Raw genomic sequence first — 23,019 nt, forward strand, 5'->3', positions numbered from 1 at the left:
CTTTGAATTTGAGTAACGATATTCGACAGCCCTCGAAAGCAGGAATGTAGTGTGAAATATGTCTTTTTAAGATTTGTAGTAACACTCTGCAATAAAAAATAAAAATTGGCCAGATGCTATTAGGACTTTCGCTCCGATGGTTCTGTACATTCTTAATTATTTGTATGAACATTTCATCGCTCCTGCAAATCAAGATCTCGAAGATTTTTTTCTGTTATCGACATAGATACTGGCAAGACGTCAGTTGCTGGAATTCCATGTCTTTCGACAATCTTTTAATTTTAAGTCTAAAGCCGGATAACAAACGACAGAATATATATTTTATTTTCGTCTGCTGTAATTACAAATTAACAATTGTCGGATTTTTTATTGATTTTTGCTGCGAAAACTTGCTTCTTGCCATATTTCGTGACACTAGATCAACGGGGAGTACCCTACAAGTTTTCATGAGTGAATTTGCGAGTAATAGAATATGAGACTTAAATGACCATATTTTTTTAAGGCTTCTACGTAGAATCTTAGGTGTTAACAGAATCTTCTTTCAGTTCTTGGTAGAACAACATTATAATAAATGAAAAGCACCAGTTTGCTTTTGTTCTACGATATTACTTTCATTGTTAACCGGTTTTCGGCTTACAAGGCCATCTTCAGATATTTACTGAGTATTATCACCAAAGAAGTTACAATGTTTGCAAATAACTTTGGAAGAGAAGTAACACGTCTAGACTGAAGCAGAAACATACAGTAAGTAATATCTTTGACAGTGTGGTGGTAATGCAACGAACAAGTAAAATTTGAACAGTACATAAATAACTGTGGAGTAGTACTCCATTGTTAATTATGTACTATTCAACAAAGGAAATGCAAGGGCGAATTACTGTAGCCAACATTATTAAGGGGTGTGTAATAGATGACAAAAGGCAGAGATCCCACAAAAGTGATCAGGGAATAATTAGAACAGTCAATAATAAATTAGATGAAGAAAAATCACAAATTCTCAATGTAGACAAAGTCAGTTTTCCTGTTACCCTTACTAAAGACGAGTGCATAGAGAAAACAGAAAGGTTTTTAGAAAATAATCAAATATTCTATATTCCTAAGGATCCCTCCTGATAAATATCAGGACTAAACTAAAGAAGCTGTTCACAAATATTTTTCTATATTTTCAGATTTTCGAAAGAAAGAGTGTATAGTCATGAAACCAGTGCTTCTAAACTTAGAATTCAACCCAATCATTTAAGTCAAAAATTGATTCAGATCACAACAGAAATCTAATCATTTATAAACAGCCATGTGCTAAAAATGCAACGGAACTAGAACTGCTTATCCAAGACACTGGAGTCTCAGTTGAGGCCAAAGTGCTGTCATTAATTGTGACTAATACATATACAAATTTACTAGTTGAGGAAAAAATTAAAATTAAAAAAAAAAACTCTAATGACATACAATAAATTAAATAGCCGCCAACTTGTGGAGCTGTGTGATCTTCTTAATACAGTTTCCTCTAGAAATTATTTTTCATGCAATTGGGTACAATGGTTCAAATGGCTCTGAGGATTATGGGACTTAACATCTGAGGGCATCCGTTCCCCAGAACATAGAACTACTTAACCGTAACTAACCTACCTAACGACATTACGCACATCCATTCCCGACACAGGATTCGATCCTGCGACCGTAGCGGTCGCGCGGTCCCGGACTGAAGCGCCTAGAATCGCTCGGCCACGCCGGCTGGCATGCAATTGGGTCTTCTATAAACAACCCTTTGGCTTAATAATGCATAACTGCCTAGTGAGGACTCTAGGAAACATTTCCATGGATGATTTTAGGAAAAAAAATTGTCCACTGAGTTACAGGCACTGAGTAGTAACATCATCTATTACAAAGAAATATGTCGATGACACACACTGTTCAGCGGAAGCAGATCTGTCAGTCAAAGTTTACATGACAAGTTTAATGAACTGCGTCCTAATATCAGCTTCACAATTGAAATATAAAAGAGAAACACTGCCAGTTTTCTTTGTATGAGGATAACCAGACTTAACAGGAAGCATTAACAAAACATATTAGAAAACCTACTATTACAGATGTTGTCATATGTGAGTCTTCATGTCATACATTTTCCATGCCATGCTCCATACGTTGTTTAGATCTTCCATGTCTAAGAAGCACATAGATAACTCAACATCTTACAGCATCTGGCTACTAGCAGTGGGTATGAATCTACAGTAATGGATAAACTACTCAAGAAAACAAGGAGACCCGATGACAGTCTGATGATGCACTGAAACTGATCATCACCAATAAAAATTACTGATACAGCCGTCCATTTCATAGTGTAATTTATAAAACAATTACAGTGGAATGTAGTCGAACTAAATCGGGTGATGTCAAGGGAATAGAGAATTGGAGAAGAGACAGTAAAAGTAGTATATGAGATTTACTACTTGAGTAGTAAAATAAATGATGAAGGCAGAAACTGTGAGGTTATAAACTGGGGCTGATAATAGTACGAATATAAGAAATTTGTTAAGATATAATAAAAATGTAAGTGATAGGGAGTGTTTCCTTTACGTATAAAAATGTCTGGAGAGTAACCTTGTACGGAAGTGACAATACTTTTGATTAAAGTCAAGAAATAATTCGCTAAACTACCACACACGAATTTAATCCCGATGGTTCTTCGCGGCTGCCTCGCTCAGCGGCTAAGTCCGCTTCAAGGTCACACGCCTTCTCCATTCTGTCCCGTGTTTGGAGACTCACCTCTGGAGAGTGGGGACAGCATGTGGTAGTGTACGCTGGCGCCACCTGCACTCTCGCCAAAGATGGTCACACTGCCGGGGTCGCCGCCAAACGCCTCGATGTTCTCTCTGACCCACCTGAGAGCCGCCACCTGGTCCTTCAGGCCAAAATTTCCTGGGGATGCAGCGTCTTCTGTACTCAGGAAACCTTCGAAATAAAACGATCCTTTTCAGCTAGAGTTACCACAACGCTATACCAGAATGAATTTATAGAAGAAACAATCATTTATTCTATTTAAGACACTGTTAAGTGCAATTCATTGTTCCCCAGAAAACGCAAGTGTTTTTCAGTTACCACAAGAATACATGGTCATATTTCCCAGTAAATTATCTGTGTAATGCATGTAGTCTTCATAAACTCGAGTCGACTGACCTAAAACCTAACTATCCAGAACTGTCATTTTTTTCTGTTGTGTCGTGATTCCAACAATAAAAACCCACTTGTGTGTAATATTTATCCTTATTTTCCCTGTTACTGTTGTGTAGTGTCAAATGCAGTTGTGAAAGATCTCTGGGCGTAGAGCTGCTTCACTATTCGAATAACTCAGTATTTTGATTTATATAACTTAGTCATCAATGTGCTCTTATAACCTTAAATTTTTGTGTATTGGTCTATGCAAAGCGTTTCAGTGAGTACTGTACCGATCTGACTCGTCTTCGGTTTGTATTTCTAAAGGTTACAGATGTTTTTTCCCACACACTTACGTCTTCTAAACAATGCGACATTTAGATAAAATAATAATCTCAGGAAAAGGAGCAATAATTTAGTATGATGCTACCTGTAATGTATAAATTCGATGAAAACGTATGTGATTCCATCTCTCAAACACAAAAATTTACTAGGGAGCAGTTGCAAATAAATGTGGGAAAATGATTTATGGATAGTGTCGCACATTAAAGACACACTGTTCTTCCTGAAACTAAACTAGTCCACTCTGAATCTATTATCAGTTTTCTCTTCTATTTATTTGCAATATCTTCTTGTGTAGAATGTAATCCGGGGCAAAACTGTTACTTTTAAGATAAAATCTCAGTATCTTACAAACAGAAACCATTTTTAGGTGGAAGATACATGAGAACCAGGTTTCTAAGGTGAATTCCCTATGCAACATGCAGTTAAACTCGTTCGTGAAGTGTACGGATCAGAGACATGGCAAACTACTGCGCAAGACCCTAGAAAAGTTTTACTTGTTTGTGATGGACGGAAGAGATAGAGCTTATTCCGTTGTCTCACTAGCTGAACGGGATAAGTGCATATTTTAAACATATTTCCAGCATTCACTTCATGTGATTTTACTCAAGCAGGGGAAAACAAAATCAAAATGGCCAAAAAAGGATTGGAACGATATTGCCACTTGAGATGAATATCGTTCTTAAACCTCAGTGTTACCTTTTTCATTATGTTTAATTTAGCTGTTACAGCACCAGGGAATATGTGTGAGATTTGTTTGAGAGTGATTGGTGGACACGTTCTCACAAGAAGATTGGACCTCTGGATTGTCCGACCCGGTACAAGGAGCGGAGCCAGAATTTTTGCCAGTTGACATCAGGGGATCTATGGGTTGCGGAAATAATGAGATCAGGTTCTATCACAGACGCATAAAGTTTACGAAATCTTGACATGACGTCTTTCACCAACATTTTCCATTGCCTTCAGGCTTTGATTGTAGTGTTACCTAATGTCATGTAGCATGGAAGATTATGACTGTAGGGCTCCGAGCTCAAAGTATCTATAGTGTAATACTAACTGAACATCGTTGTTTGTTGGGACAGTGTAACATGCAACGTCGTTCACATGCTTCCGAAGAATGGAGCAGTGATAATAATGATTAAAAAATAATTAACCATGGAATATTACGTTCCATTTCTTGTAACTGCTTTTTGTCAGGTAGAAAATACTATGAATCTACTGCTCCTTGCTTTTACTTACCCAGAGCACCAAGACGGTAGTTAATAGTGACAAGAACGATGTCGTGGTTCATTAGGAAGTCTGGCTCATAACCGATTCCACTACCATCAATCCAGCCACCTCCGTGAATCCAGAACATGACTGGAAGCAGCTCCGCATGTTTCAGCTGCAAGAAAAATGATAATGCTATACTACATCTGTATACCTCGTAAACACGATACATAGACCTAATCCTTCGGAAAAATATTAGTTATGAGACCGAAACCACGTCGTTTTTTAAATGACCTAAATAGATGATTAAATAAACTATTTCATAATAAATAACTATTATGAAAACATTAAAACCTATGGAATGAAAACAGAAAAATCTAGCAAAGGTTTTATTGTGAGTGTAGATTTCTGGAAGTAATCAGTTAGTCAAATAAAGAAATAAGAATCTTCATTACCGAGCGAGGTGGCGCAGTGGTTAGACACTGGACTCGCATTCGGAAGGACGACGGTTCAATCCCGCGTCCGGCCATCCTGATTTAGGTTTTCCGTGATTTCCCTAAATCACTCCAGGCAAATGCCGGGATGGTTCCTCTGAAAGGGCACGGCCAACTTCCTTCCCCATCCTTCGCTAATCCGATGAGACCGATGACCACGCTGTCTGGTCTTCCCCAAACAAACCAACCAACCAAGAGTCTTCATTATACTTTAAAAACTTCCCTTCGTTTTTGCTGCTACGCAATTTTAATTTTTAATTAATTCTTCATAAAATTTCTCTCCTTACATTTCAGATAGCGTAGAGAATTCAAAATACTGCAGTGAGAACTTTAAACGCATCATAATTACGTGGAAATCACTTTTTCATGAGGTACTTTTTTTAGACATTAATGCCAAGTAAATTACGAAAGAAGGCGGATTACAGTTTAAAGTTCCGACTACGAAGAGGTTCTGAGGAGTGTCCTGTTACTCATATTGACGTTTCCCTTAGTTTGTTGTGCCGTGTCAAAACGCGCGGGTTACGTTCGCCCTTACTAGTGCTGAGCATCCTACACGATAACTTAATAATAACACCTGGTGGTTACTTTAAATGTACGTGTACGATGTATTAAGACAAAAAATATGTTGTAGATGAGCCGCGAACGTCGACGAAAAAACAGGTGGTGAGCGAGCGCGACTTCAACGATGCAACTACTCGTCTTCGCTGGGTCCAGAGATGCTGCCTGAGCGACGCGACAGCGGCAACGAATAATTAATTGTCGAAAGTTGGTGTGGCGCTGCCTGTTTGTTCGTTTTAAATGGTTCCTATGGTATGACATAAAGAGTTGGTTAGTTTCCATGTAGACCTCCCACCGACTACGTGGATATGTCGGTGTTCGTCTAGGTCTGATAGTAGAGCGATCCACTGCGTGATCTAGTGAGGTACCGCAGCTGGTGGTTAAGGCTTGGGAGAGGGAAGGGCGTTTGGATTGGTAGTACCAGTACTTGAATTTGGGTACACTTCGCGGAGGCAGCGTGGCTATTTAGACTGTTAGGCCCCTGCATATATAAGTGGCTGTAACGGTTGTTTCCTCCCAAAGCTGAGCGACGGAATATACAGAGATTCTGTGGGATTTTCTGAATAGTCGCTAGTGATACACCGGTTTTGGAGAATTTAGGTGCACGAGCTATCAATTGATTGTTGTCTTGTGGACAGTTTCGGTCGTAAAGTTTGCTGTGGTAAATCCAGCGTGAGCCTGATTAGAGAGAGAAGTAGATTTGTAAGTGCTGAGTTTTTGGGAGTCGGTGGAACCGATATCCTGTCCGTGTTGTACGATTAGTGGTCGGGACTAGCCCAGAGGTAATTGGGTTGTTAAGCGTTTTGTTGAAGTGGTTTGGTAGTGGTTGATGTGTGTGTGTGTGTGTGTGTGTGTGTGTGTGTGTGTGTGTGGAGAAGGGAAAGCCTGGAACACATACATGTTTGTAGTTGTTGTTTAAATACTGCTATCTTACATCGGACCGAGAATTGGCTCGAATAAATACGAAATGTTTCACTATACTGTGATAGAGTGCACCAGTAGTTGAGTGGATAAGCGACGAGAAAATAAAGGAACCATTTTACAAGCAGCAGACAGCTAATCAAAAACTTGATTAGACAAAGTGACGAGAGGAGAAATTCAAGTAGGCAACTTAGCGGGTCGCGTATTGTCAACGCCTGAAGAGGTTCAGAATTGTTTTAAATTGTCACTTAAGGTTAGATTTAAAATGGCGGTGACACTTAGGGTTCTTGTTTAATTTTTTTTTTATTACTAAATTTCGGTGTTGTGGGGTGTAATCTTTGATAGCACTCGCTCACTTACGTGAATGAGATTGTATTGAAATACCTAGAGAAAATAAATTCAAGTTTTCTTCGATTGACATAAACCTTACGTGTATTTAATTAGTATCTGGTGTGTGTATATATATTCTGCGGGAAAAGAGAAGGGTGAATTCCAGAGATCTTAATACCGCGTTGCAGGACACAAGTATACTCTGGTATTTGTAAGTTTGCACAACTCATTGATTGAGTGGAACCACGATAAACCTACGGAGGGTAGATATTCTATACAGTTAAAACGATTTCATATATAGAAAGTGCGTCCTCAGTAAATGCAATTAGAATTGATGTTGTCGCAATTTCTTACGAAAAAAGAGGTTCAAATGGCTCCGAGTACTATGGGACTTAACATCTGAGGTCATCAGTCCCCTAGAACTTAAAACTACTTAAACCTAACTAACCTAAGGACATCACACACATCCATGCCCGGGGCAGGATTCTAACATGCGACCGTAGCAGTAGCGCGGTTCCGGACTGAAGCGCCTAGAACCGCTCGGCCACAACGGCCGGCTATTACAGAACAGTCAACGATTACACCTATAACAAAGATTGATAAATCGGTGGAGTACGTGATGTTGTGTTATTTACATAGCAACGCTGTGCTAAGCGGAAAGAGATTTAGTGGAAATATAAACTATTTTAATCCATATAAATGTCGGTAAAAGCGTCTTAATACAAACTGGTCCTAACACGACGATATATGGAATAGGAATTTTGTAAGTAATCATAAAAGTTACATATCTTTTCCAGAGATAATGTACTGCGTTGTGAGAATTTCATTGTGTGGGAGAACAATTGGGAGCTAGATGTGACATTTATCTCGACATAATCTAAATAGGTACTGTATTTAAAGAGATTTGTTGCTTTGATTTGACCAGTAGTTTATATAACGAGAGTTGCTATCTAAATTGGCCTATCACGTAATTACTGCTTGATATTGGTGATCATTGTCATTAGAATGATTGGATGTGTCTAATCGTAGTGTAATCGTGTCATTGTTCTATCTCGACGTTGCGTAAAGTAAGGGTGCTCTCTTTCATTATTCGATATTGGAGCCGGCTGCATAGTCAGTGGTTGAGGTTTCCCCATTAGTAATTATACTAAAGGTGATCTGTCTTCAATCTGTTCCTTGAGAGTGCGATTACGATACGAGCTAGATTTCGAGTAGTCGCCAGACGCTCCACTGCGACTGGTATCGTCTAAAATCAGATAGCGATCCGCAGTCATAAAGTAGACTGTGTAATTAAAAACTGTACCAAATTAAAGCTGTAGTTGTCGATTGGTTCGCCCAAGAATTTTGCGCAGCAGGAAGCCATACATTAACGACATAGCGACGTTGGTACAGTACGATCCATTGTCGTTGTAAGTTCGATCTAGGGTACCGCCAGGCGGCACGTTACACGGTCAGTGCTTACGTCGGTGTTGGGTCCCGTGAAAAGAAATACTGGATTTCTCCCCTGCCTTTTTTCTATCTAGAACTTGTGCTCCGCGGCTAATGACTTCATTGTCGATGGCCTGTCAATTCAAGTAGAATTAAAATGCTGTTACCAGTAGCAAAACTACGGAAAGTGATGACTACAAATGATTTCATGGACTCTTACATCTGGTCACTGACACTGACAGAAATCACCGACCCTGCTGACAGCCAAGGCAACGGGACGAGCTTGAAAAATATTTAACCCTAGTATTAAACAAAGTATGGAAGCACGCAGGAAGCATTCGCAAATGCGAAAAGGAACCACCGTTGGCTGTATATTGGGAATGATGACAGTGAGAGTATATGCCATACCAGGACTCGAACCCAGATATCCCGCTTTACGCGAGCGGTCACCTTAGCAGCTATTTTTTTTCAAAACTTTATTTAACAATACAACGCTACACAATTACATCATAGCAATATATGAACAAAATAAACAGTTTATGGATTGTTGTGCACATTGAAGCATGTCACGCTTGAGTCTTAATTATGGATAGTTCTGGGGATACAAATTTGTGTTTATTTCATTGGGGTCTGTGCGTGTAAATTGCATCAGTTTTTAAAGTATGTCCATTGGCGATGACCTGTGAGCTTTGTTGGGATCTGTTGAAACTTTCCCTCATAATTATTTTGACCTTTGGTGGCACATACCGTGACAAAACCATTCATCACGGGATGCAAGGTATCATGGGAAATACACTCCGACTTCTAGAAGAATGTAATAATAATTACAATTCCAAAGACGGTTGGTAGTGACAGTTGCCAATATTAAAGAAATGTTGGATTAATACATCACAGTTGCAAAGAACTAACATGTATTATGAAAAGGAGAATCAAAAATTGTTAGAAGTCGACCTCAGGGAACATAAGTTTGAGTTCGGGAGAATTTATGAACATGCGAGGCAATACTTACAATCTTCCGACTGAAGAAAGGTCAATATACGTTTATGCATTTGCAGATTTGGGTGACAGTTCTTGAAATGTTGACTGGAATATACTTGCAATTCCGAAGGTAATAGTGATGGAATATGAAATATTTTTCCAACTTGAACAAAAACCAGACTGCTGTTAGGAGAATCGTAGGACTTTAAAGTCAAGCAGCTGTTGACTAGGGCGTGACAAGAGGATTGTTATTCTATGTGTACACTGGACCAGCAGTAAAACAGTCGTTGGAGGGACGCAGTCCCGTGATCCGTCGGTCAGTAGTTCTAGTCTACTGTGAGTTTTTTGTCAGATAATTAGTAAGAGAGTGTTCCAGTTTACTTCACGCTCGAGGGTGTCTGGGGTATTTTAGTGTTAGTTAAATTAATAGCTCTGGTAGATGGGAGTCATGGGGCAGAGGTTGAGTGTGGTAGATGTGGCCTTAAATCCACAGGATTTCCTGCAATTATTTCACCTGGAAACACCGAGAACATGGGGGACGTTTGCGCAGCAGATGGGTCGAGACACAATCTTACAGTGTGAAGGAAGCTCTACCGGCCATTATTACCCTCTGGAGAAGATGTGAGCTTTCCCGTGCTGTGTTGTATTGTGTGATTCAACATCTGCTTGCAGCTTCTACAGTTCTCTTTTATCAGTTGGTTCCAAGCGTGTATCGCTGTTGCAGTCAGAAAGTCGCAGTAAAAAAATCTATTTTCAGACTATTGGTTGCTGCGTCCCATGGAACTAATTCACATACTGATATATCATTCTATGAAATGGCATTTGCTTATGTCGTTCCAATTTGTATGACAACTATTCATCGATGATGTTAGACGAAACGCTAACAATTTTTGGTCGCGCAAGGGAGAACGCTGCTGTACCTACGTAGACGCCATCTCTTTGCAGTTGTAATCAGTTTTAGCTGGTACACTGTTTAACACACCCACTGAGATCGACCTGATCCGAGAGGTTCTTTCTAGGCGTTACAGTTTTAATAAACATTAGTACTGCGGTATCCTACAACGATATAGACTACATAAAGAAAGAAAACGTACCTGTGGAGTGAAGACGTTAAGGTACAGGCAGTCCTCAGTGCCGGAGACAGCCGATCCCGGCATCAGCACTGTATGCTGGGTGCATACAGGCCCAGGAGTCGTAGCATCGAGAATGTGTGTCCACGTATCCGGAGGCTGAGGACTCTGAAACAAACAGTGAAACTCATCTTGTTACACAAATCAACGATGCGAAAACATTTTCAAAGAACGTCACATATTACTGTGATTTTTACTACGTTTGATAGTAATATGAAACGAAGACGCCCAAATATCCACCACTGCTTACAGACATCATCCAAAATTTAACCAACTGCATATTAATTATTGTGACACAAGTTTCATGTACAATTTCATTTAATAATTTGAATTACATAGATTAGTAGGGCATGTGATCAACATTCAGACAATGTACTGCCGTGCAAGAATATCTATGAAGCCAAGCGAGAAAAGATTTTGTGTAAGGACATTGTGAATTCGAAAAGTAATCTGTTACCTTCTCTTCACAATAGGCTGGGCCTACTGAATAGTCTATGAAAGCTTTAACAGAAGACAGGCAATGTTTCAAGTACATCTACGAGAAGTTTCTTCATCCATCATAGGTGAGTTTAAAAAAAGGCGCGTCTGTTAAATATCAAATTAGAAAAATGTTTTTCAGTTATAGCTCCGAACAAAAAATAGAAACTGGAGTCAGACGGAGGTTTTTACAAACTTGTCTGGCAGTAAGAGAACCCATGTTACACATTTATTGTAGGCAACATGCTATAAATACTCAGGAAGTTACGCTGTTTGATAAGCTCAAGTTTCACTTTGTGAACATTCACCTCTCTTTCTTGCCTGATAATTTGAGAGATGTCTATAAAGAACAAGACGAGGCTCTTTCTTCAAGAAATCAAAGCGATGGAAAGATGGTATGAGATTCACAGGAAAGTTAATGCAGTTGGTTGCTTACTGAGATCCACAACATTAAATTTATCGGAGAAAGAACTCTGTGGAGGAGAAAGAAGCGACATCTAAAGTAACGGTTACATTGTCCCAATCAAAGGAGGTGTTTTCGTGTCTAATCTTCAGTAAAGCCTTCGTTCAGCTTGAACAAAATCAAACTGGTTTTCATTCGAATTACATATATATTGTCCGTTTCCTGGATTGAGGCAAAACTGTACGTGATCAATTGAAATCAAATAAAGGTTAAGCATCCGAAAAGACGTAAGACTAAGGTATTTCCCAACAAAAAATACCCAAGAATGTCTCTCACAAGTTATGTGAAATTGATAAATTTCATAAAAATACGAAGCAGTTAAACACATTCATATGGAATTGCGGATCTGAACATTCTGTAGCAAGATTGTAAATTAATGTAGGAATTATTCCCTATGATTTCAGCAATCTCAGTTTAGCTGGGTTGGAACTTTAATAGTGGCAACTATTTATTTACAGCTCGTGCGAAAATAGATACGCGTTCAAAGTTGTGTTGACAGTCCGAGCGGCGCGGTCTATTGCCCTACGAATCTGTAGCAGTTCTGAAGCGAATGCCGTGAAGTGTTTCTTTCGGTTTAGAAATCGAGTTGAACTCACGAGGGCTTATGTCAGGGGAGTGCAGTAGGTGGTACAGCACTTAGTAGCCTCATCAGTCAAACAAATCATTAACGGCTTGCACTGTACATGCTTGAGCATTGTCCTGCAAAATGATGGTCAGGTCCTGCAGAAAGTGTCATCACTTCTGTCTCTAAGATGGTCTTAGGTTGTGTACCAAAAATGAATGGCATAGAAACAGAAGTGATGATAATTACAGTAAAAATTTGAAACACGTATCTATTCTGTACGAGCTGTAAATAAATAGTTGCCACTATTAAAGTTCCAACCCTCGTGTTTTACGATATGAACGTAGCTGCAAGTTGGCAGAATGTTACAAGTGCGAACGCTCCCACGATTTAAGTCAATTCGAACAAAGTCGTTTTGGGCGTTTGGACTCGTCCTATACCCACTGTTGAAATCAATATTTCCTCCGTCTTCGCAATGGTCATGTTCAGAACGTCACGACGAGGATTTAGTTTCAAAGTAACGCAGCCTAATGCGTAAAAGGACTTTGTTCTGATTGACACAATGTTGCTCCTTCTGCTCTTTACCGTAGAAAACAATGCAAATAATTGCGAAAAGGTATATAAATGACGAACGTACGCTGCTATGATGCTCCAGAGGATGATACAAAACTAGGAGCCACTACATTTTTAAGCACTGTGGCCGTCTTGGGTATGAAGATTCCATCTATCCTTGTTTAACTGTCACATGTTTCCACTAAGCACTTGACAAGAAAGTCGAGATAGGCCACCATCCACATTTCGTTCTTACTTGTTAAACTGATTTCCTCTACCGGTATGATCGAAAATGATATTTATGGGACGCTAAGGTCCCACCTACATTCCTTTTTATAGCTTTTCATTTGGTGTGGAGAGCGTGACAAGTTCCTTGACATACCAGAATAGTGAAGAATCGTGCTTATGGAAATTCAGATACGTTAAGGACACAGTGAAATGGCTGGACAAGGATTCTTACATAGTGAATGGTCGTTGCATGGGTGAAGCTAATACTTCGTGTATAGTACAGATCATTAATGTTTCCAAAAACTGATGACTCTCTGAGAGGCGAGTATTAAGAGTGTTGATGATAGTCGTACGCAACTATTCAGTCAGCCATGGTCTTTATAGTTGGAACGATGCGCATTTTAACTGGAACACGCGATTTTGTTATCGAAGAGTGCAACACTTGAACAGCTAGTGGTATCTGTTGCGAAGGTTCTCGCTGAATGTCGTGGAAAATAAGAACGTTAGAATGCATGTCACATGAAAACAAAACAGTTCGTTTTTTATCCATAACCCTGTATCTTTTGAAGTCAATAATACAGTAATTACGTTAGTTGTTCATATAAAACTCCCGACTTCTATAAGACAAAGCTATGTTTAAAACACTTACTACCAAACAAAGTTCAAGAAGAATGCCCTGGACGCGAGTATCCTCTTCACTAAATATTCAGAAATATACACTCCTGGAAATGGAAAAAAGAACACATTGACACTGGTGTGTCAGACCCACCATACTTGCTCCGGACACTGCGAGAGGGCTGTACAAGCAATGATCACACGCACAGCACAGCGGACACACCAGGAACCGCGGTGTTGGCCGTCGAATGGCGCTAGCTGCGCAGCATTTGTGCACCGCCGCCGTCAGTGTCAGCCAGTTTGCCGTGGCATACGGAGCTCCATCGCAGTCTTTAACACTGGTAGCATGCCGCGACAGCGTGGACGTGAACCGTATGTGCAGTTGACGGACTTTGAGCGAGGGCGTATAGTGGGCATGCGGGAGGCCGGGTGGACGTACCGCCGAATTGCTCAACACGTGGGGCGTGAGGTCTCCACAGCAAATCGATGTTGTCGCCAGTGGTCGGCGGAAGGTGCACGTGCCCGTCGACCTGGGACCGGACCGCAGCGACGCACGGATGCACGCCAAGACCGTAGGATCCTACACAGTGCCGTAGGGGACCGCACCGCCACTTCCCAGCAAATTAGGGACACTGTTGCTCCTGGGGTATCGGCGAGGACCATTCGCAACCGTCTCCATGAAGCTGGGCTACGGTCCCGCACACCGTTAGGCCTTCCGCTCACGCCCCAACATCGTGCAGCCCGCCTCCAGTGGTGTCGCGACAGGCGTGAATGGAGGGACGAATGGAGACGTGTCGTCATCAGCGATGAGAGTCGCTTCTGCCTTGGTGCCAATGATGGTCGTATGCGTGTTTGGCGCCGTGCAGGTGAGCGCCACAATCAGGACTGCATACGACCGAGGCACACAGGGCCAACACCCGGCATCATGGTGTGGGGAGCGATCACCTACACTGGCCGTACACCACTGGTGATCGTCGAGGGGACACTGAATAGTGCACGGTACATCCAAACCGTCATCGAACCCATCGTTCTACCATTCCTAGACCGGCAAGGGAACTTGCTGTTCCAACAGGACAATGCACGTCCGCATGTATCCCGTGCCACCCAACGTGCTCTAGAAGGTGTAAGTCAACTACCCTGGCCAGCAAGATCTCCGGATCTGTCCCCCATTGAGCATGTTTGGGACTGGATGAAGCGTCGTCTCACGCGGTCTGCACGTCCAACACGAACGCTGGTCCAACTGAGGCGCCAGGTGGAAATGGCATGGCAAGCCGTTCCACAGGACTACATACAGCATCTCTACGATCGTCTCCATGGGAGAATAGCAGCCTGCATTGCTGCGAAAGGTGGATATACACTGTACTAGTGCCGACATTGTGCATGCTCTGTTGCCTGTGTCTATGTGCCTGTGGTTCTGTCAGTGTGATCATGTGATGTATCTGACCCCAGGAATGTGTCAATAAAGTTTCCCCTTCCTGGGACAATGAATTCACGGTGTTCTTATTTCAATTTCCAGGAGTGTACATTTAGACGAAATGTGGAGAACTGTGTGGCTCCATATTTGATCCTTAGTGTGACTGGTAAAGCAAGACAGTGAAGCCTAGAGCCTCGTCGATGCGCACTCCACTCGTTAGAGAATACTAACTTTCTCTACAACTTAATAAGTGAGCAGTGATTTCCGTCATTACGGGATATCTACATCTACTTCTACGTTCTTGGAGCCCCATTACGGTGTGTAGCACAGAGTACCTCTTTTACCACTATCATTTCTCCATACTGTTTTCCACTTGCGAATGGTGCGTTGGAACTGACGATAAACCTCCGTATGTGAACAATTTCTCCGAAATTCTCATCTTGGTCATTTCGCGAGACATGTGTTGTGCGTCTCTTTTGCGAAAGTACGTTCGCAAAGTTTCAACAGTATCTCCGGGACACAAATTTTTTAACGTGTACAACTGGAGTTTGTTGAATATTTCCAGAACGCTCTTCCCCTTATTATACCATCCAATGACGAAAATATGTGCCGCTCTGTCTCTATCTCTCGTATTAACACTGCGCGATAACGGTCTCAGAGTGATAAGCTACATTCAATAATCAGACTAACGGGCATTTGATAAGCCGCTTATGTAATGTGTGGATTAGATTACCCTCCTATTATTCCAATGAAACTTATCGTGGCATATGGTTTTCTTACAACTTGTTTTGTGATTGTGATCATCCTACTTTAGGTCTTCCATAATCTCCAAAAAAATCGTCTTTGTATTTGGAAAGTAATTAACATAATTTGCATAGTACAATTATTGACAGTTGATGTCAAAAATCTTTACTTACGAACTTCTCTGTATCACAGAAATTGCATCTACTACCTCATTCCCCCAGCTAGTATGGGCCACAACAACACCAAACGCGACAGCTGTGCAAATCAGAAACTTAAATCTCCATTTTCGCGAGACTTGGTCAGTGTGGGACAGGCAACAGCTGATATCGTCTGCAACATGGGTGTCGAGACTGTAGTGCAACCGCGGCTCCAGAGCCGATCCTGCATTACGTAGCAGACAGAAAAAACGCGATCTTCAACAGGTAGCTGCCTCACGCTTGGGAATCCACGCGGACTATTGTGTACCTGTCAAGTGTGTAGCGAAATTTTTGAGGTATTGTGAAAGTGTGGCAATTTTCCCCTTTGTGAATCACGAGAGTACCATTAGAAATATGATGAACCAAGAGAACAAATACACATATTCAGAGTGTGGGAGAAGTGATTATAACAAGATTCTGAGGAAGCACGTATCACAAGCACATTCAGGAAAGATATGTGATGCCGCTCCACAATTAAATGTGCAAAGTTTTTAGATATATTTCAATCCTGAACACAGTTTAATGTGCTACGAATGGAACCACCATACATCGGAAGATAGTTGTGTGAAAATGAAATGTTCATTATGTGAAGTTTCAGTGTTTTCGATAACTCAAGTTACGTATTATACCTAACTGGCAAATCGCTTCAAACATTTGTAGATACATATTCTGAAAATTAGTTACCAGTCGCATTTCTTGTGAATGGACTGAAACACCGATGGGTGTAGTAGACACACCTAACAGCCACTTGCCTCCCGCATTTCTTTCCTCACTGCAGAAGAAAGTACGAAACGAACAAGCGGGCGGCTGTTAGGGACAATCACAGTCATGGACTGGAAATGCAGTAATAGTGAGCACGCCAAGAGAAGTAGCAGCTGGTCAGCAGGTCACACGAGGGCTCAAATGGTTCAAATGGCTCTGAGCACTATGGGACATAACATCTATGGTCATCAGGCCCCTAGAACTTAGAACTACTTAAACCTAACTAACCTAAGGACAGCACACAACATCCAGTCATCACGAGGCAGAGAAAATCCCTGACCCCGCCGGGAATCGAACCCGGGAACCCGGGCGTGCGAAGCGAGAACGCTACCGCACGACCACGAGCTGCGGACTGTCACACGAGGGGACAACGCGTCGCTATGGTAATAATACCAGAGTGGAAGTCACTTGGCTGAGTGTTTTCCAAACGTACATTTCGTTCATGCACTAATGCGACCCTTTTGATAGTCATATGTCTGCGACCACTTGGTGCATCGCGTCATTTCTAGGTGACGGGTATCAACGTATAGAGAAACTACTTTGGAACTATCGTGTAAGCGAATTGTTTATAGTAAATACTGATTACATTTAGAATTGTTAGCCGTGCCCAAAAGAGGAGGAGTTTTCGCACCGTGTAAGAGTGACGTCGGGTAGTTCATAGAATCCCTTGTAATTAGGACATCCCGAGGAAATTGCAACATCTGGCAGTACTAATTCTTAGATAGAAGCATTGTCTCTGTTTATTGAATCAAGTTCGAGCAAAAGTAGCTCAGGGAAAGAAACGCGCATATCAGCTATGTTTACAGGTGAAGAAAGAATCTCCGAAACAAGAATCTAAATGTCTCATACCAAAGTAAAAACCACTGCCATGAAGAACTGAGCAACCGTGGACTACGTTTACATGCGGAACTGAACACGATTTCCACTGAAGATAGTCTACAGCTTACAAGGTGATAAAACATTTAAATAAAACTTAAAAAGAGGCAAGGAACTTAAGCATAATACCAGAAGATAAACAGATAGTACATTATTAACAGCGAGGATAAAAGGAAGGTCTCCTTGGAATCCACATACCATATGAGGGTGATCTCCTGACAGTCCAAGAACTAAAACTCAGGTTTACTTCAATGTGATGGTGATGTCCCATACTCCTTCACAGAGCATAGGGGAACGATGCGGGGACCCGCACCGCCGTACTAGGCATAGTCCTAGTGGAGGTGGTTTGCCATTGCCTTCCTCCGACCGTAATGGGGATGAATTATAATGACGAAGACAACACAACAACACCCAGTCATCTCGAGGCAGGTGAAAATCGAACCCGAGACCAGGAGTTCGGGGAGCGAAAATTCTACCGCGAGACCACAAGTGACGGACACTTCAATGTGGTGGATTATTTCAATACTTCGACTTAAAATAAAGAATATATGGTGGAAAACTCGACTTTATAGGGTAATGACCGTCCCAACATTGCCGTTTCAACAATGAATGAAAAGTTAGAATATAGGAAGCGAGAGGCAGAAACTGAATTTTTAAGAGAAGTGATTGACTCCAAAAGATTAAACAGACTCAGAAAAGTGGGCATAAGAGCAGTGATCGACATATATGCTAAGATCTAGTCTAGCGGACAAAGCTGGCTGGAACTTCTGCTACAAATACCAGACTCTAGACTACCAAAAGTAGCCTTAAATTTCAGACCTACATCTACATCTACATCTACATCTACATCCATACTCCGCAAGCCACCTGACGGTGTGTGGCGGAGGGTACCTTGAGTACCTCTATCGGTTCTCCCTTCTATTCCAGTCTCGTATTGTTCGTGGAAAGAAGGATTGTCGGTATGCCTCTGTGTGGGCTCTAATCTCTCTGATTTTATCCTCATGGTCTCTTCGCGAGATTTACGTAGGAGAGAGCAATATACTGCTTGACTCTTCGGTGAAGGTATGTTCTCGAAACTTTGACAAAAGCCCGTACCGAGCTACTGAGCGTCTCTCCTGCGGAGTCTTCCACTGGAGTTTATCTATTATCTCCGTAACGCTTTCGCGATTACTAAATGATCCTGTAACGAAGCGCGCTGCTCTCCGTTGGATCTTCTCTATATCTTCTATCAACCCTATCTGGTACGGATCCCACACTGCTGAGCAGTATTCAAGCAGTGGGCGAACAAGCGTAACTGTAACCTACTTCCTTTGTTTTCGGATTGCATTTCCTTAGGATTCTGCCAATGAAAGCTGGCATCTGCTTTACCGACGATCTACATTATATGATCATTCCATTTTAAATCACTCCTAATGCGTACTCCCAGATAATTTATGGTATTAACTGCTTCCAGTTGCTGACCTGCTATTTTGTAGCTAAATGATAAAGGATCTATCTTTCTGTGCATTCGCAGCACATTACACTTGTCTACATTGAGATTCAATTGCCATTCCCTGCACCATGCGTCAATTCGCTGCAGATCCTCCTGCATTTCAGTACAATTTTCCATTGTTACAACCTCTCGATACACCACAGCATCATCCGCAAAAAGCCTCAGTGAACTTCCGATGTCATCCACAAGGTCATTTATGTATATTGTGAATAGCAACGGTCCTATGACACTCCCCTGCGGCACACCTGAAATCACTCTTACTTCGGAAGACTTCTCTCCATTGAGAATGACATGCTGCGTCCTGTTATCTAGGAACTCCTCAATCCAATCACACAATTGGTCTGATAGTCCATATGCTCTTACTTTGTTTACTAAACGACTGTGGGGAACTGTATCGAACGCCTTGCGGAAGTCAAGAAACACGGCATCTACCTGTGAACCCGTGTCTATGACCCTCTGAGTCTCGTGGACGAATAGCGCGAGCTGGGTTTCACATGACCGTCTTTTTCGAAACCCATGCTGATTCCTACAGAGTAGATTTCTTGTCTCCAGAAAAGTCATTATACTCGAACACAATACGTGTTCCAAAATTCTACAACTGATCGACGTTAGAGATATAGGCCTTATCATTTACTCTGAGTGTTTCTGTTTTATTTTATCGTTTTGTGTTGATTCTGGCCTTTGCCTATGATTTTACACTGATTTTTTTAATGTGTTTCTAAGTGGTTGGCTTTTCCTTATTTATTTCTATGGTCGGCCAACCACCGTCACACTCTGTGTGGTTTTAGTTCGTTTTGTCTTGTCCTTGTCTCAGTTTCTCTTGTTCTGTATCGTCTGTGATCTCTTCTGTTCCTCTTTTTTATTCTCTGTGGGTGTTCTTTGTATTTGGAACAAGGGACCGATGACCGTAGCAGTCTGGTCCCTTTAATCCCTCCAAACCAACCAACCAACATCTGCTCGACGTCCCTTCTTGAAAACGGGTATGACCTGTGCCCTTTTCCAATCCAAGGTCCGTGGGAAGGCTAAAACAGACACTCCTAGATACGAGGACGTGCTGAAAAGTAATGACTCCGAATTTTTTATGTGAAAATTCTTAAAATCTTTTCAAGAAAACAGGCGTTATTAATACTTTACAGACACATACTTATTTTTCAGTTTACTCATCCTAGTGACGAACTCATCGCTCCCAGCGAGAGACCAGTTTGTTTATACCGTAACTATACCATGTTTTACTTTCTTGATGGAACCACAATCTCTCATTTGCTTGCACTGCTTCATCACTGTCAAAGTGAAGTCCTTGAAAGGGTTCTTCAAGTTCTGGAAACAGATGAAAGTCGGGTAGCACCAAGTCGGGACTGTATTAATGGTGATCGATGACAGTAAATCGAAGGCGTCGGATAGTTGCAGATTAGACAGTGCTTATGTGTGGTCCTGCATTGTCATGCTGAAGGAGGGGTTCGAAACTCGATTTCACACTGTTTCCCACACACTGCCATAGTTACGTTTCATTCCGTCATGTTTACACTTAACAATTCGGAGCACTCTAACAGGTAGAGGGCTGCAAATACGTAAGCACGAAGAATAAAGATGTACAAGGTTAAAAATAGTTTTAGTGGTTTGGACATAAAAAATTCGGAGTCATTACTTTCCAGCATGTCGTCGACTTAGAAGAGCAACCAGACCTATGGCCTAGACCCTGATGAGAGAAGTTAGGGAATAAAAAACTTCCAAAAGAACTTCCAACCTGCCGCCACACATAGTACGATAGATTTCTACATCTATGTCTATCGTAGGAAATTGACCTCACGGTGTATGGCGAAGAGTACTTTATACTCCACACTCAGAGATCACAGAACGTGAAAGTAGGATCCGAAGAGTAGGTTCTGTCCGCCTCGACTCACCCTGAAGCGCAGCGGCCCGACGGGCGGCTTGGCGTAGGGTATGCGGTAGAAGGCGTGGAAGGGCCGGCCCTCGCTGGACACGCGGCTGGTGCCCCTCAGCGCGCCCTGCCTGGTGCGCACCACCTCGCCGGCTGCAGCTGCGCCACTCACAGACACCTCCACCACCAACACCAGCAGCAGCAGCGCTGCAGAGGGCGCGCTCCACACTCCGGCCATGGCTGCTGTGAGCCGGCACCGAGGCGTGCTTCTCATATTGAAAGGAGCCGTATCGCAAAGTCACGGTACTTGACAAGATTCTGCACGTTATCGCGTACTCCGCCCGTGACTAACCACGGCCAAAAACTGCAACTCACGTAGCGTTACGCAATGCAGAGGGTTCTACACGTAACCGCGTACCTGAAATGTGTTGTGAGCATTGTAGGTAACCACGTATGTCGAACATGCACTGGAGTTTTGAATGAATATGGTGGTGAATGATATTGGCGACGCTAACATCTTTAGTGCCCACACTATTACAATATACGAAATAAATTTGTCACTATAGTCGAGAATTGTGTTGAGAGATTCAGCATCTGTTTAGATAATTAAAATAATTTTCATATATTGTCCTATCTCGGTTGCAAATTTGTGATTAGATTACATGTTTCGACCACTCTGGATCATCTTCAAATCTAAAACAAAGCAATACTGAATATGTACCATCTAAAGTTTTGCAGTTAGTAAAAAAGACATGAACTGAACAAAAATGCCTCAAAGCAGAACCAAATGCAATTAACCGTAACTGTCACACACTGTCATAACCATAACTGTCACACACTGTTACCCATAGTTACTGCGCGTAGTTTCACTATTCAAATTTAGTGTTTTCTATATTATGCTTTCCATTTTCTTTTTACGATAGGTAATATTTAATGAAACTTCATGCACTTCTAGGTCGTCAACATAATGTCTCTTCCATAACTTTAGGATCTTTAATCCTTTCACTACTTATACATCAGTGGTCATAGCCCTCGACTTTTAATACTTTAACGAAAAGAAAATTTTGTACAGTTTAATTTTTGCACTTTTAGAGTAAGAATTTATTACTTCGAACTTTCCAAGTTTCGCACTTTGAATTTCTTCAGAAACTAATTCAGTATTCGCTTTTATATTTGCAATTGTATAATCTACTATTTTATCCACTTTTTACAGTTTTACGTATCCATTCTGGTGTCTTACCAGAAGGTTTTTTACATTTCTGACTTCTTGCAATTTTCGTATAAGACGCTCTCTTGTTAAATCCATAGCATACCTGCCACTATCCATCCATCTACCTCTCTTACCTTCTTTGCCCATTCTCAGTCCTCCTTCGCTTTGTTTTACAATTTCAGTCTATTATCCCGTTCATGTTTTACATATCTGTTGTTATACATCATTAGTGTTTAAACGAGAAACTTTACATAATGCTACAATGTTAGCACGACCTCTCTTGTAAAACTCTTGACATCCTCACATCCCCCTCCCTGTTTCCTTTCCGCTTCCCTCTGCCCTCCGCCCCAAACCATCAACGTATACATATTTAAAACACTAACTGCAGCTGCAAAACCCAGTACTTTCATACCTTGCTGATAGTGGGCAAGACGGGTTGTTCAGGCAACTATTTAGGTAAATTCTACGTTTAGGTACAATTTATGCCTTTTTGACTTATTGTAAGATATTACGCGGTACATACTTAGTTGTACTTTGTTTTCGATCTGAAGATAATCCAGAATATATTGAATAAATTTGTGTTTGCCCTTATGAAAGTTGTTACGTATTGATACTTAAAAATTCATATCTCCGACATCGATGCGGCCGGAAAAATATCCTGCGAGAACGGGACCAACGACGACTGAAGAGAATCGTTCAACGTGACAGAAGTGCCACCCTTCCGCAAATTGCTGCAGATTTCACTGCTTGGCCATCAACAAGTGTCCGCGAGCGTACCATTCAAAGAAACATCACCGATGTTGGCTTTCGCAGCCAAAGGTCCACTCTTGTACCCTTGATGACTGCAAGACAGAAAGCATTACCCCTCTCCTGCGCCAGTCAACACCGACATTGCACTGTTGATGACTGGAAACATGTTGCCTGGTCGGACGAGTCTCGTTTTAAATTGTATTGGAGGGATAGATGCGCGCGGGTATGGAGAAAACCTCATGGATCCATGGACCCTGC

At 41.6% G+C, this 23,019-nt stretch overlaps 1 protein-coding gene across 1 annotated transcript in view; it reads right to left on the bottom strand.

Moving 5' to 3' along the window:
- LOC124606702 (esterase E4-like) overlaps positions 1-21,344 on the bottom strand; it is a 60,146-nt gene extending 38,802 nt beyond the window's left edge. Inside the window, exons 1-4 of the mRNA XM_047138729.1 lie at positions 20,824-21,344; positions 10,505-10,648; positions 4,732-4,876; positions 2,764-2,949 (exon numbers count right to left, since the gene is read on the bottom strand). Of these exons, the coding sequence (XP_046994685.1) occupies positions 2,764-2,949; positions 4,732-4,876; positions 10,505-10,648; positions 20,824-21,075 (727 nt within the window). The 5' untranslated portion in view covers positions 21,076-21,344. The remainder of the gene's footprint in view (positions 1-2,763; positions 2,950-4,731; positions 4,877-10,504; positions 10,649-20,823) is intronic.
- Between the last annotated feature and the right edge of the window lie 1,675 nt (positions 21,345-23,019).

Source organism: Schistocerca americana, chromosome 3 (genome assembly GCF_021461395.2).
Source record: "Schistocerca americana isolate TAMUIC-IGC-003095 chromosome 3, iqSchAmer2.1, whole genome shotgun sequence".
In the NCBI taxonomy this organism is placed as follows: Eukaryota; Metazoa; Arthropoda; class Insecta; order Orthoptera; family Acrididae; genus Schistocerca; species Schistocerca americana.